General features: G+C 40.3%; 1 protein-coding gene across 7 annotated transcripts in view; it reads left to right on the forward strand.

Moving 5' to 3' along the window:
• LOC105915477 (sodium-driven chloride bicarbonate exchanger) overlaps positions 1-16365 on the forward strand; it is a 66823-nt gene that overhangs the window by 16919 nt on the left and 33539 nt on the right. For 6 of the 7 annotated variants that reach the window (XM_036127837.1, XM_036127836.1, XM_036127835.1 and 3 more), the window contains one exon: positions 8117-8198. In XM_036127837.1, coding sequence (XP_035983730.1) covers positions 8117-8198 — 82 coding nt within the window. Of the gene's footprint in view, positions 1-5229; positions 5329-8116; positions 8199-16365 lie in introns of those variants that run through there. The other variant, XM_036127842.1, reaches the window with a different exon arrangement.

Consider the following 16365-nt stretch of genomic DNA (forward strand, 5'->3'; position numbering starts at 1 on the left):
AAATTTACAGTAACAGTTTGTCAACAGGTCATGCAATACAGAATCTCTGATAATCTGGTTGCTTAAACTCAAAATGCAATACAGTAGCAAACTGTACTTTGCTATAACAGTGAAGAATGGCAAAAGCACAACTTTTGCTGTTAAAATAGCAGATTATTTACAGTGTTTTGCACTCACAGACCAAACCCTTTATTTATGGAGACATGTCATGTGGTCTGAATGAACCACAAAAGAGATTTGCAGGTCTTCAAACACCATCCCAACTGCGGGGGTATAAGGTGGCAGCATCATGTTGTGTGGGTGTTTCGCTGCAGGCGTGACTGTTGCGATTCACAAAATAGATGCTTTATTTGAGGAAGGAACATTATATGGGCGTAAAATCTCAAGACATTAGCCAGGAAGTTAGAGCTTGGATAAAAAAGGGGTATTTGACCCCAGTTCAAAAATGAGTGGCATAAGGACAACAAAGTCAGTGTTTTCGAGAGGCCATCACAAAGCTCTGATCTCAGTCCCATACAGAATTTAATGAATGGATGAATGTTTGACGCCATGCAGTCATTCAGTTTATACGGGACATATCTGCTTTTTGATGCCTTCCTTGTCACATTTCAATCCTTCAGTTGTGATCTATATGAAGTAGAACTACAATGCTTTGGTCTAAATTCCTTGTTATTTTTGCCCCGTAGCCCCTCTTTTACACTTGTTTTTAGGTGCGCCTGAGAGCAACAGGTTTTGGCATCTTTAAATTCAAAGGAGACGCTTCACATCCCTGCCCCATCCAGGACGCAGAGCGTCCACTCCACCGTGTTCTGCCATTTTTGTAGAATGGCGTGTTAATACACACAAGGGCCGAACATTTTCACTTATCCACTTGTGGCTTTGGCATCCTTCTGCTTGGAGTATACAACATCACAGTGGAAATAAATTAAAATGCTTGATTTGCAAAATTGGTAAGCTGAAAGTCCATTACCTTGTTAGATAGATAATAGAGAAAATGTAACTTAAAAAATATGACCCAAACAGAACAAAATATATCTACACAGCTCCTGGACAGATTACATTTAACTCTTCTACACTCCCATAAACACCAAGTACACAACAAAATGTACTTAAGGGCTAAAAAAGTGGATTTTGCAGGGCAATTCAGCCAAATACCAAGAAAATGTATGTGAACTTCTGAAAAACAATGTAGACCCAAAAACCCTATAATTAAAAGTAACCTGTTCTTTCCCAGCTGGCATTCGACTGATTTTTAAACGTTGATATAAAGTCAGACTCAATTTAAGAAAAAACTGTCATTTAATTTCAAAACAATATTGAACATCAAACTTCTGAAATGGTGTTGTTAACTCAACATGGACTCAGCATTGAAATAACAACCGTTTTGAGTTGTGAGTCTAATCAACATTAGTTTTACATTGAAATGACTTTGCTATTCCGACGTTGATTAGATTTGAATTAAATTAAAACTCAATGGTTATCCAACACAACTACCTGACGTTGATTCAACAGTGACTTGACGTCAAAAATGCTAGCTGGGTTATTTGTATCTAGACTGTATGAGATAAACAACAGCTATGCATACATTAACATCTAAGGGAAATTTGGAGTTGTTAATGACCTGAAATAACTGTCATTTGAAAAGAGGAAATCACCGCTAAACTCAAGGTTACCAAGTTGCCTTCAGAGGAAATGTGATTTGTGTACAAGTCATGTTTCTATGTTTTTTTAAGCAAAAAGCTGAACATGACATCTTTAAAGTAAAATAGCTGAACTTCACCTTGTTTGCATTCAAAGGTTGTTTAAAGCAAAAAGAGAAAGCCTCTTCTGACTGACATGTCTTAAAAGAAAAAAAAAAGTCTGCTCAAAGGCGAAGAGAACATTCTTATTCGACCTTTTCTGCCGTTCACCTGTTGGCTAGCATGAAGGTTAGAAAAGTGAAGGGTATTGAAGAGGAGGTTAACGTGGACCTGGTCTAGCAGCAGTAAACTGATAATATGTAACAGAAGTCATGACTTTATTTACTTATTTATTTACTGTGCCCCCCCCCCCCCAAAAAAAAAACTATTCCAAAACATGGATTTGAAGTCTTCTTGCATTCCATTCTCAATTGCATATTGAAAACCAACTTCTTTTTTTCTAACATTGAAAAAAAAAAAGACAATTTTGATGCTAGTTCAAAGCCGTTCGAACCACTATCTCATTATGGCTTGAACAAAGGTGGAGGGGTTTTGAGATGTGATGGCTTGATAAGCCATGAACAGCATGTTTGATCTCCGGCTTTAAATAGTAAAGGTTGCTATTGAGCGTCTTCTTGTCCAAAGTGACATATTTTTGAGATTCCCGCTGTTAATCTCCCCTATTTCATCTCCCTCCAATACCAGATGTGGTGCTTCAGTTTCATGGTGCACACGTGCAGGTAGACAACAAAATGACATTAAAGCTGCTTTTCATTTGAGAGGTAAATTGATCAAAGGCACTTCAAAGCGAAAGAGAGGAATACTGCAGAACAGGTGCTGGGAGATGAAGAATGAGTCTTGTTTTTGAAGCAGGATGTTAAAGCTGCTGTCGCACAATTTCCCATCTTGATATGTATGTTAGTGTTGTAAAAAAAAAAAAACCATGTGGTCTAAACGTGAGGAAATTGAGGATTTTATGTGCCGCTCCTGATGTATTTCTGTTCGGAGAATAGCATGTATATTGGGATCGAGGATGTGGAATTCACAATGTTGTGCTGCATCAGTACCGACTGCATTACTTTTCCTACAATTTGACTGTCTCGTTTATTTTTCATTCAAAAAGGGTTGGCTTACCATGTGGGAAGAAAATGTCAACCATCCGATTTTCAACCACAGGTTAAGTTAGTCAAGTTCCTCCACACCAAACTTTACGGCCCTTGCGTGGTGAATTGGTGCCGCCATGTTGGAACCTGACCGTCAGGGTCCATCTCCACACTATTCCCCCAAAGTCGGAAGGATGAAATTTTCATAAAAGATCTTGGTGTGCTGCCAATCCCATTCCCTGGAACTAAGCTGAGCCCAAACCCAGAAATACGGACCCACAGCAAAAATGCTTATCCAGCAAACTTAACATTTGACCTGGCCACTGCCAAGGCCAGACTGGTCTATTGAATTGCTGGACAGAGATATCCATGTAAGGCATGAATGTAACAGTTTTAATATTATTATAGGTAATTTCCTGCCAGGGCGGATCGTGATTCGGCTGTGAAGAACCCCATTTTTCTAAACAGCCATGTTCAATTTTTACAGTCAATTCCAGACCTAATTACTGCCAGACCTGCAGGATCAATCTAAAGAGAACCCGTCTAAGGACATGAAATGGGGTAAATAATCTCATAAATGCAGCAAAAGAATCCGTTTGCAAATGATTTCATTTATTAAGTGAAAACGGCTATCCAGATCAACCTGACCTGACGTGAAAAGGATTTGCCCCTGAACCTAATAACTGGGGTTTGCAAGAATGAAATGTTACATTCTAGTTAGTGTAATGTCTCACAGACATGACTGCAAATGAAAGGTTTCTTCTACAGACCCCTTACAACTGGTGTTTCAGGTTTTAAAAGCGATACATGCAGACTCCCTTAAACATGTTTTCTTTCAGGATTGTCTTATAGGTATGTCCATTCATCTTCACATCAACAGAACAAAAGCAGCAGGAAAGCACGATGCTGCCTATACAATGTTTTATCATCGTATAGTGTGTTTAGGATGATGTTCAGTACTAGTGTTCTGCCACCCTGGTCATTTAGCTTTTGAATGTAAAAAAAATCAATTACTGTCTAATCTGGCTGTAGCACCATCTTCCACATGTGTGTCTCCTGCATGGCTTTTGGGAAAAAAAATGCAAACTGGACTTCTTACGGTGGTATTCTTTCAGCGATCGCTTCCTTCTTGCCACTCTTCCATAGAGACCTTATTTGAGGAGTCCAAGACGAGTAGTTGTCCTGTCAACGGAGTGGACTCTGCAGGGGCTGCAGGGATCCACAGCTCAGGTGGGAGAATTGGTCTTCTGGAAGAGTGGCAAGCAGAAGGCTGTTGTTGAAGGAGCAAAAGACGGGACAATATAAGTACAAAACCTGGTACAGCCCACTGCAAAAATGGATCTAAAAATAAGCAAAATGTTCTTAAACATAGTGTTTTTGTCCTTGATCTGAGCAGGTAAATATGATCATTTGCCAATGGAATTAGTATTTTGACCGCTAAAATAAGATAATTAGACATCCTGCACTTGAAATAAGATGATGGAGATGAATTGTTCCTGTTTTAAGTGCACACATCTTATTCTATTGGCAGATCATCTTATTTACCTGCTCAAATCAAGGACAGATACACTAGTTTTAAGAAAATTTTACTTATTTTTAGTTCCGTTTTTGCAGTGTACAGACTTGAGACTATAGGGTTTGCCTGCAAGGAGAACAATGACGCAACACATCCATCTAATCTGACGTTCACATATGGATCTCATGCATCCTAATTGATCTTAAGCTATTTTGCATTTTTAGCTGATTACAAATGCATGGCATACTCTTCAGATTACTTGTTTTTTTTATGGTGGTGAAGCCTGCATTTATTTGTCTTCCGCTTCACAATCACGCGCCACTTTGTGTCGATCTATGACACCGAATCAGAGTCAAATAAATGAAGAACCCTAGTTACATTTGTAATACGCCGTACTCATGCAGTGTTTGTGTTACATCAGAGGCGGCTATGCGTCACTTTTTCCTCCAGAAGTGATGGTTTCTCAGCACCCGTCGCCGTGCGAGTGCTTGAACCCGTTTGTTGCCCACATGTAGATAAATGCAGACACTCGCACCTAACGCTTTGTGACATCCGAGCTTCCCCGCGTCTTCGGTTTGTTCCCATGTTGCTCACTCATCCACGCTGCTCCTCCCCATCACACCACAGCCTGCAGTATGTGCATGCACTAGAGAGCCTGTACAGGATGAGTTCTGCACGCACAGGACAAACGGGGGGGGGGGGGGGGGGGGGGGGGGCCTGCTTTCGGATGCACCGGTGGATGCTTTTTGGGGCAAAAATAAATTGGCAGGTTGGAGAGAGAAACAGAAACATTTCAAGGTAAACAGTCGCGCGCTTGAATTTGGTTCACGCTACACTCTGTTCACGATGTTCCTCCTCCGCCCCTCCCGCCCCAGCTTCCCCCCCCCGGAGTCCTGGTCACGTGCTCGGTGCTCCCGTTCGCTCTGAAATTCTCCATCGCCACGCGTCGGAGCGAGCAGAGAGGCAGCAGAGTTAATTCTCTCCGCCGCGTAGGGCCCCGTCCGATGCCGATCCGGTGGCCAGAAACGAGGTTTTTATCCCGTCATAAATGTTCACAGATTAATCTCGGGCCCGGATTGGTGAGCTGCCGTGCTGCTGGTCTGGGGTCAGCGACGTTAGCCGGAGAAAAAAAAAAAACTGGTGCCTATAAATAGAAGCTGGGACCTGCAGGGAGGAGATTCTGGCTCATTTGTCATACCACGCAGGGCGCTTTGTGTGGGGCAGAGAAAGCAGGGCGTAGCATCCGTCATGGATATTGGATGTCGGTCTTTATTGTATTTAATGGGCTGTTACTAGGAGATGAGTAGATTATAGAAAGAGATAACAAAAAAAAAAAAGTCAAGGAAAATTTGAAGGTCCCATAGGACAAGCAGTAGATGGGATTGGTTTGTCTGAAAGCGATGTGGTGCTGCGAAGAAAATATTACAGATTCTGTTTTGACCTTCCTGTCCCACTTAGAAAGTATGTCCACAATAATCAAGCCGCTTGTACATTTAAACATGTACAAGCAAATCTACCAAATTTGCACATCTAGAGGGTCTATTTTCCCCCCATTCTTTGTAAAATGCCGTAACTCAAGCTCGGTCAGACTGAACAGAATCCCTCTGCTCATATTGTACAGCAAGTATGTCAGCAAGCAGCATCTGTCCCCTCTCCTCTGCAGCTCTGGCCTACTGTATGTCTGTACACGTTTGAGTGAGAAAGCGTCTCAAGGCTGTGCTTTTGCTCTGTTGAGCAGACCGCCAACAATCACGGCTATCAACCACATTCAGCATTTCACAATTAACCTTTTGGTGTATTTTTTTTATTATTCTTCCGTGTGCTGATTTAGTTTAAAGTGCTCTCCCAAGTAAAAGAGAAAAAAAACAACAACAAAAAACAAAAAAACGGGAAATTACATTGTTTTATAAACACAGCTTTCACTCAACTCGCTTTATAACATTTACAACATTTCATACCTTGGTCTATGATCTGGAGATGTTGGTGTCCCGTTGTGTCCTCTTTAGTGCTGACAGATCTCTGTGTTGCTTTATTTAATCTGACATGTCTTCATGTGGCATTCGAGGCCCATTAAACAATGCCTCTATCCCTCTTGCGTCTTAAATAAGGAACTGAATAAACAGCGGATAGATGCCAGTGTCCCTTTTTAGACATTAAATAGCAAAAGCAGTCAGAGACAGGTTACTAATTTATTTTTTTTAAGTCGTAGCCTTTTTTTTTTTAGCATGAAATAACCTATAACAATGAGGCTAAAGTCATTAGTACTATAGTACCCCTTGTTACCACTATTCAACACACTGAGCATTTGTAGCTCTTGCATGATTTAAAGATGTAGTTCCAGATTTTAGAGTTGATATTCTGTTAACAGCTGATGAGAGGTTGATATTTTAGCTCTCGAGGAGGAAGCCATGGGTTGTCCGGTGGACTGGTGACTGGCAAATGTGGAACAAGAGTTGTGGTGAGGTCTCTGATTTGCTTGATGCGTTCAGGCCACCACTAGTATTGTTTCAGTTTTGGGTCGTGTTCATTTAGCCTCGTAGGGACTTGGAGGTGCAGAGTGGTAGCGGTCTTTGGCTGCCGTCGTTGGGGTGGTTTAGCATCGTGGGGGGGGGGGTTAGTTAGCCCACCGACTCTTTGTTCCACAATCCTCGCTCTCTTGCAGGTCCTTGTCCTGTGCGGCACGGGGGGTACCACCAAAAGCTTCTGCTGGGCTTGGTGGTGCTTCTCACACTTTACCTACAAACACACTCTACGTCTACCTCTGTGTCTTCTAGTTTTTCAACCTTTAAACTACCTTTCCCTTGGCATTTGATGCGTATTTACAGAGAAAGTGCTGATTATTTACAGAGGAAATAGTCAATCAATTTGTGAGGCGGTGCATCAGCAATGATCTTCCTAGGCCAAGCACATACTAGGACTTATATAGGCGTTATTTTACGGATGCATACCTCCTCCTTCCTCTTACCTTCCCTTACTGTATAAATAATATAACATAAATAATAATTGCATTTTCTGTAAATACTCCCCCAAGGTAATGTTGCAAGAGTTTGAAGGTAGTATCTACACAGTTGTTTTAAGATTGTGAATACTTCGCTTTAATCTTTGGTGCAATTGGCCTCAGTTTATAGTGAAATTAAGATATCAGAACAGTTATATATATATATATATATATATATATATATATATATATATATATATATATATATATATATATATATATATATATATATATATATATACTGCAGCTAGGATGATACCTGATTAGTACCTTGTAATGGAAGCTCACTTCAGAAATCCTGAGCTGTCCCTTTAAGGTTTTTGCACCGTTAACACATGCTTTCTAAGCCATCACTCATAAACCTGCCTATTCTGGAGCTTCAAATATGAGTGTGGCTTTTTCCATAGCGCAGCTGGTTGTCCTGTGTTGCCATGGTAACCGCCAATGTAAGCTTTATGAGGCAGGTTGTCGGGGTGGGTTGGGCCGAGACAGGCAGGGTGGTTTTATATCTGTGTGTGTGTGTGTGTGTGTGTGTGTGTGTGTGTGTGTGTGTGTGTAGGCGGTCTTACATAACAACCTTTAGCATCTCTTTGAAAATGTTCGTTTTACTTGAATAAAGAAGGAAATGCTTCTCTAAAGGTGAGGAGACATGTATTCACGGGCCTTTACAGAGGTTTTATTTTTTTATTATTATTTTTTTTTTTTTTGTCGAAGTGCGACATAAAACTACATCCCGCATACGAACAATAACACAGGAGGCATCCCACTAATAATGTAATTCAGATGCTGAGTAATAACTCCTCGTTTGTGTCTGTCGCAGAGAACCGACGAGGAGGCGGTGGTGGACCGTGGGGGCACACGTTCTATGCTCAACACCAATTTTGAGAAGGAAGAGCTTGAAGGTAACTGCTTTATGTGAGGCTTGGTGCAACGGAGTTGGAAAAAACCTACTTGTTTTGATGTCGGTCCTCCTCAATTCTCTCTGTAGTGAATATTTCTGTGTCGGGAAGTGATGCTTATCGCACACTAAGTAAGGATCACTAATCCTCAGGCTTCAACATTTCGTCAAAACTGATGCAAAGATGAATTATTGCTTCAGTGAGAATGCAGAGATTGCCAACTAAAATGTAGAATTATATTCACGGTTAATCAAATTATGTTTTGTCTAGTGAAACAAAAAGAAGTCAACTTTTAAAAAAAACTGACGATGAAACGCGAGACTAATTAATCCAGACTAATTATGCTAATTATGAAAAGGGGAAAATTTTTTAACTTAATTGCGCTGAACGTTTGAAATGATCTAAACTAATTAAAACCCCAGATCCATTAGGAGCTTTCAGGGATCTAACAGAAAGGCCTAATTCGGATTCTAATACCGCATTTCAATCCCAAAGGGAAAATGGATCCAGAGGTCAGGACCACTTCTGTGCCCTGTCCACTCCACCACAACCACGCTGCTGCTATGCAGTGTTGTGAAAAGTTTTGGTGTCCCCCCCCCCCAGATCATTAAACATGTAACAAAGGCTTACGCAGAAGGACAATGTCTCTACTGCTCAGAGGCTCACACAGCATCAGCACCCGGAGATGCTGTCTGAAGCGACTGCCGTCCAAGTGATCACCAAAAATATGATGATTAAAAATAGAAGGAAAACAAGACAAATGAATAAAAGCCTAAAATCCTGGCTCTGTTTGTGAAGGATTTGACAAACACATCGTGCCCTTCCCTGAGATTCTGGGTGAAATATTTTGTGGACTAATGAGACGATGACTGGCAGTCTTTAAGGTCTGTGTTCCGTTACATCTGACGTTAAACTAACGCAGGATTTCAGACTCAGAGATTGTAAAAGTAGGGGAAGCGTGATGGTCTGGGCCTGCTGCGTTGCTGCGGGACCTCAACGGTTTGCAGTAAGATGATTTCTGCTCTCTGGCAGAAAATCCTGAAGGAGAACCTCCTGCCATCAGTTCATGTCCCTGAGCACGTTTGGGTTATGCAGCAGGTCGGTGATTCAGATCCCACCAGCAAGGTTTTGTCTACCGAGTCCTGATCTAAATGTGGTTGAGACCGTTCATAGACTCAATCCACTGCGTCTGAATTAAAATATTTCTGCAAGGAACTACACGAATGCTACAAACTGCTTGTATTTTCTCAAGTTATTATTATTATTTTTTTCTTATAAAATCAGCTTTTGACAGAGAAGCTTGAACAGAAGAAACCTGTAAGGGGACAAATACTTTACAGCGCAGCATTAAATCATGTACTCGGTGTAATTCATGCTTTTGAGTTTGGAAAGACATGGAGTGTTTTCAAGGAGCTTCTTCGAAAAGTCAGACACAGAAGAAATGCTATTGTTACACTGAGAGTTACTATTTACTTAAATGCTGAACAATACTGTCCCTCTCAGTTGTTTTTACAAATAGAGAAAAATATGTTTGACCTGTGAAACCTCTGTAGAAGCTGTTGTCAGAATATTCCAGTCATTTTAAATGGTCCATATATGGGGTTCTATCTTCTATTATCTACTCTTAGTTAATGGTATATACAGTAAATGGGGTTTTAAAACTCCAATAAATATTATCTGTCAGCTGGAACTCACTTAGTTAATTTAGTTTGATCAGGGAGACATAATCCCTCATATTTAATAACCATCAACTGACACAAACGGATCAAAGCCACAATCAGTGGAGATTGAGTTTAATGCAAAGTTATCGGACAATAGTATACGTTTTAATTCAGTTTTACGTCAGGTTTGAGCAGTTCCACAAAGATCTATCTCCATAATTCGTGAAAATACTCAAAACAAGAACAGTTGTACAGTACTTGGGAACCAAATGTTTTGGTAACACTTTATTTGAAGGGGTGTACATAAGACTGACATTACACTGTCATAAACATGACATAACACCTGTTATGACACTATTAAAGCAAAGTTGACATTGTTTAAAATGTCTTTGTTATGACAAGCCCTTAACTTAACAAAACCCCAAGGCCTTAATTTAACTTAATCCCAAATCAAGCCCTTAATTTAACTTAATCCCAAATCAAGCCCTAAATTTAACCTAATCCCAAATCAAGCCCTAAATTTAACCTTGTCTCTGTTAATGTGTAGTTGTCATAACAAAAGACATTTTAAACGATGTCAACTTTGCTTTAATAGTGTCATAATTTACCGAATGACAATTAATGACAACAGTCCTAAACATTCATAAAGAGTCATTTATGTTCATAACAGGTGTTATGTCATGTTTATGACAGTGTAATGTCAGTCTTATGTACACCCCTTCAAATAAAGTGTAACCAATGTTTTGCTTATGGGTTAAACGCCACACGGTCGATGGCACGTCCGCGTCCCTATTTTGATCTAGTTCGTGTCGGCTCATCAGCGCTCCTGGCGTCTGCGGATCACACCCCGTGTGGTGAAGCTGTGATGGACAACGAGCTGTTTAGGCGCGGCAGCAGAAGAAGAAGAGAGGAACGAGGGAAACGTATGACATCAGCAGTCGGTCATGCCTGGAAGAGGAGAGCTATTTTTACTAAGTCTTGACTCACCCACTCACGTATAAAACCCTCCCCATGCATATCCTTCCTCTACATCAGTTTTGATCTGCTTCACAACTGCGTGATTGTGAAATTTGCTGCATAAGCACGGTTTGGTCTGCCCTCTTTCTCCTGCTTCCCACATGCATAATTCACTCAACGCTAAGAGCAGTTTGTTCCGGATAGGTCCACCTACTGCAGGACATGGTCTGAAAGCATCAAGTCGGTCCAAATGACAAATATATTTTGACACGGCGCATAATCTCACTTAACCTCCATTTTTGCTTTCCGTTTGGTGGCTGGTGCTGGAGCGGCTCTCTTGAGATCCTGTGACGTAACAACTGGGGACGGTTTCACCCAGGAGATCATCCATCAATTGGCATTTGTGCAAAGATTCATGTTCCTCACTAAAAAGATACACTGACACTGCAGTGTTGTTCTTTATGAATTTATAATTTTTTGGGAGCATTGTTTTGCAGTGTTCCTAATTTATCCTTATTTAAAATTCAAAGGGGGAGGGGGGGCTCCTTCACGTTCTGAGGCAGCGATAAAACAAGAAGGTGGGCCAGTTTGCAAAATCTGGGTCAGGCAAACTCTGAACCTTTGCTTGCAGTGCTTAGCACTCAGTGATACCGTGTTACACTGTCTCATCCCTTGTTAAATACAAACTGAGCCGCTCTTACCATTTTGGTGGGAATTATGAGACTCAGTTGGTGATCAAATACCTTAACCAACTAATTTTCATCAATTGCTGCTCGGGGGAGCATGCAGCGCGCTGCAAGTGCCTCCCGTTGTCGGATCTTATTAAGTTACAGCCGTGAATTCCTCTGCTTATTATTGGGATTCTGTTGGGTAGACCCAGACGTGGTAGTGCATTAACTGTAAAATGGAAGCAAAGCGATACATAGTTTTTCATCATTTTACAAAAAAAAATAAATAAATCCAAATGTGTGTTTAGCTCTCATTACACAACCTAGACGGAGTCCAGTGCCACCTACTGTCTTCAGCGTTCAACTAATTGCTAAAACATTCGGCTTCTTTTCAATCTCAGCATAAATACCGTTTGACTAAAAGCGTCACACTTTCCCACCATCCCCGGGATGTAACGTGATGACGGCCGTGTCATGCTGTGGGGGTGCTTTACTTCAGCAGGGACAGAAATGCTGGTCAGAGTTGATGGGCGATGAAGATGGATGGAGCTGAACACAGCAATCCTAAGAGAAAATATGTTAGAGGCTGCAAAAGATCCCAAACGTACAGCTTACAGTCAGCTCAGAGCCTGTTCCTGTCACAGAATGGCCTTGTCACAGCCCACACTTAAAATGAATTAGGAACATGTGGCAACACTTTAACATTTTCCATATTTATTCAATTTGAAACAGCTTCTGAGCAAGAAATAATGTCAGCAATTCAATTCAGTTCAGTTTTATTTATATAGCGCCAATTCATGAAACATGTCATCTCGAGGCACTTTACAAAGTCAAAATCAGTCAGATTATACAGATTGGGTCAGATTATACAGATTGGTCAAAGAATTTCCTATATAAGGGAACCAGTTGATTGCTTCAAAGTCCCGACAAGCAGCATTCACTCCTGGAGAAGCGTAGAGCCACAGGGAGAGTCGTCTGCATTGTCCATGGCTTTGCAGCAATCCCTCATACTGAGCAAGCATGAAGCGACAGTGGAAAGAAAAACTCCCCATTAACGGGAAGGAAAAACCTCCGGCAGAACCGGGCTCAGTATGAACGGTCATCTGCCTCGACCGACTGGGGGTTACAGAAGACAGAGCAGAGACACAACAAGAGAGACAAAAAACCACAGAAGCACACATTGATCTAGTAATCTGTTCTACATTAGATGGTAATAGCGGGTGAGCCGTCTTCTCTGGATGATGTCACAGTTAACAGAACGTCAGACCAGGTGTTCCTACTATGAAAATAAAAGAGAGAGAGCAAAAAGTTAAAAGCTGAAATGACAATAGTCATTTCAATGTAATACAATGCAAAACTGGAGAACAGTAGAAATCAGTAGAGTGAGGATAAATAGACCCTGATGTCCTCCAGTAGCCTAAGCCAATAGCAGCGTAACTATAGAGGTAGCTCAGGGTAACATGAGCCACTCTAACTATAAGCTTTGTCAAAAAGGAAAGTTTTAAGATTAGTCTTAAAAGTAGACGGGGTGTCTGCCTCACGGACCAAAACTGGGAGTTGGTTCCACAGGAGAGGAGCCTGATAGCTAAAGGATCTGCCTCCCATTCTACTTTTAGAGCAATGAAACTGTAGATTGGTTACTGTTACATCGATGTTGGCAGCCCGAGCTAGCCGGGTAGAAGGTGATGTTTGTGAAGCATGGCTGGTTAGGAAACTTGGGGCCCTAGGCCTTTACAGTGGGGGAGGCATGATGGAACAATCGGGCATCTACAGAATTTGTCACCTTGCAGACACAGAGCTTAATTTTTCTGTATAATAAACTCATCTACAGTCATTTTTTCTGGTTTTCTGCCCCCTGACATTATACTTTTTATCGTGGAATTTTTTTTTTGTCAAAATTAAAATAATGCGTCAGTGCAAGATATCAAGTGTTCTTCTGAGATCTTTTTTCTTTCATTTTAGAGACTCAGGGAGCACTCGGTGGTTTCTTAGTTTTCTGTCCCATTATGTCAGCCAGCAAGGTACCTCTTATGGTGCAGAAGGCAATGTCCAGTACCCTTGTCTTTGTCCAGACACAGAGCCGAGGGCCATAAGGATCGACCAATAGCGGCCCGGTACCTCGGCCGCATTAAAAGAAGAGAGAGTCAACTCTAATTATCCTCACGCCGGCCCTGTGGATGCAAGCTCATGTGTGTTTGCACACGGACATAAGAAGGAGGCTGTGATGCTCACGTCGTGCCATGTCCTTTCAGATTACAGCCGTCATCATCCGTATTACCACTGTTAGTATAGTGGTAATCATCAAAATCAATTTCAGTTTCGCAAAAGGGGGACAGGAGCTTTTCATTACGAGCACAATCACAGCAGGCCCGAAGGCGGCAGTTTGTTCCTTAATTGAGGCTTCGTGGCTCCTTTCTAAATGACATGGCATCTACAGCAAGACATTACGAGCTGTTCCAGGGCCTGTTCTTTTTTTTTTCTTCGCTTTTTTTTTTGTTACCATCACTTTTTTTCTCTTTTTCGTTTTCTCCTTAAAGCCAAATCTCATATGGAGCCAGTGAGTGTCAGAGCAATGGATGCACACTGCAAAAATAGACCTAAAAATAAGAATTTTTTTCTTGAAATTAAAGTATTTTTCCTTGATTTGAGCAGATAAATAGGACTATTTGCCAATGGAATAAGATTTTGGCACTTAAAATAGGAACAATTCATCTATCCATCATCTTTTTTCAAGTGCAGTATATTTAATTATCTTATTTCAGGGGTAAAAATACTCATTCCATTGGCAAATAATCTTATTTACCTGCTCAAATCAAGGACAAATACATTAATTTCAAGAAAATGGTACTTATTTTTTATTTCTCTTTTTGCAGTGCAACACCATCTCATGGCTAATAAAAGCACGTTGTTGGAGAATTGGAGACTTTCTTGTTGCCTAAAATATGCAGTCAGAAGAATTTAGACAAAAATTGAAAAGAACAATCAATAAAACATAAACCTTGGCACATTGCACAGTACAGTATAACACTGTGAAGCGGTGTATCTAGTGTTGTAAAGAATGTACAATGTACAGTTTTAAATAATATTTTTAGATGATAACATACAGACACATTCAGCAATTATCATTGAGAAGTGAAACACATTATAAATGAGCTGCACACAGACCTTTATGTTAATTATGATGATTTTCCAGCTTCCAGCCAATGATTTTGATTAGAATATTGAATCAGACAATAAGATAAAATATTTTTAGAGTAGAAATGTGGGTTTAATTAAACGTATTTTTATATATATGCTTAAAGGTTGTTATTTTCAAAAGGTACTTTTAATCTAATGAACAAGCCTCATCAGAACACTGAGTCTAATTTATGTAATATTGTTGTATAGCATAATATAGTAAAGCACTGGGTGCGATTTGCAAGGGGGGATGGGGGGGGGGGGGGGCTTTACCCCCCCTCTGTTTGTGATGTCCCCCCCTCTGGTCATCCTTGTTTTATTCCTGGGGAGGATACATTCCTCCCCCCTCTGATCTGAATAAGTAATATGGATTTTTCAAAATTTATATTAATACATGTCTTGTGTCCTTCACATTTGTAAATTAAATTTTTTGTTTGTTTTTAAGGAGTATTATTACGTTTTCTGCTCAATGCGGTTAAAATAAATTAATACCCACTCCTGAGTCCCGATAGTAGATGGCGCAAGTTTAAAAACAAAAGTCTAACCTACTGGATCTAGCTAGCTACCTGAAAGAGCACCTGTTAGCTAACCATTATTAATAAAACTTTTATTCATTAATAAAACTTTTGAAATGATACCCCCCCCCCTCTGTATTTTTACAAATCGCACACCGGTAAAGCATATAAAGTATACTGAGTAGTTTAGTTAAAAAAAATGTGGCTTAGCATATATTACTGTGTCGAATATTCAATAGTTACAAAATAAGTGTTAATAGTATATATTATGATATAGTGTTTTTTTTTGATAGTTTGAAAATGTATAGTGTATTATATATTATTCTATACTATATTCAGTAGTTTGCAAGATGTAGGAGATGGCCAGTTAATTACCAGATTAACAATTTTTTTTTATCGGCCCGTTATGTAACGGGCCATTTTCAGCTGAGTATGGTAGCAGCCAAGTTGGCATGTTTTCCTTTTCCAACTTCACCATTTTTCATATTATTGAGGTTCTTGATCGACAATCCTGGGAGAAAAAATTAAATCAGGATGCAACTGTTCAACCAACATCTGCGTAATCCTTGTTTTTAGAACCCAATGAATGGGAATGTTGGAAACTTTCACTTATTCTTGGATGAGTGGACTTAGTTTTTTTCAGCCAAGTCAAATTCTTGTCTGTTAACCCAACCTTCGCACACTTTTAAACAGCACCACCACCAAAACCACAAGTAAATTATTCGCTGTCAGCTGAAACAGCAAACAGATCGACAGCAATTTCACACTTTGAATGAGGGTGAGAATCATGACAGGCAACACATTGCTTCAATTAGAAATCACGGGTACCGCAATCTGCGGCTTTTCATTGAGGAAAATGCCAAAACAAACTTGGAAAATATGGACCAGAACTGATGATCCAAATAACAGATTTCCATCAAGAGCACACATAACTTATTTATGTATACTAGGGAAAAAAAGCCCTTAAGTGGGGATATGATATAAGTGACACGTTGAATTAGGAACTAGGCAATTTCAAAATAAAATATTTAACTTTCAGGGTATGCTGCAGCCGCGCTGGCGGTTTTATGACCAATGGGATCCATTTGGCCTCTTAGATGTTTCATATTGGTTATCAGAGGTTGGTAGAAAATCCAAAAGGAAACAATATTCTTCTTTTATTTAGAAAGGTTGGTTTTGATTTTGAACATAA

Source organism: Fundulus heteroclitus, chromosome 24 (assembly GCF_011125445.2).
Source record: "Fundulus heteroclitus isolate FHET01 chromosome 24, MU-UCD_Fhet_4.1, whole genome shotgun sequence".
Lineage (NCBI taxonomy): Eukaryota > Metazoa > Chordata > Actinopteri > Cyprinodontiformes > Fundulidae > Fundulus > Fundulus heteroclitus.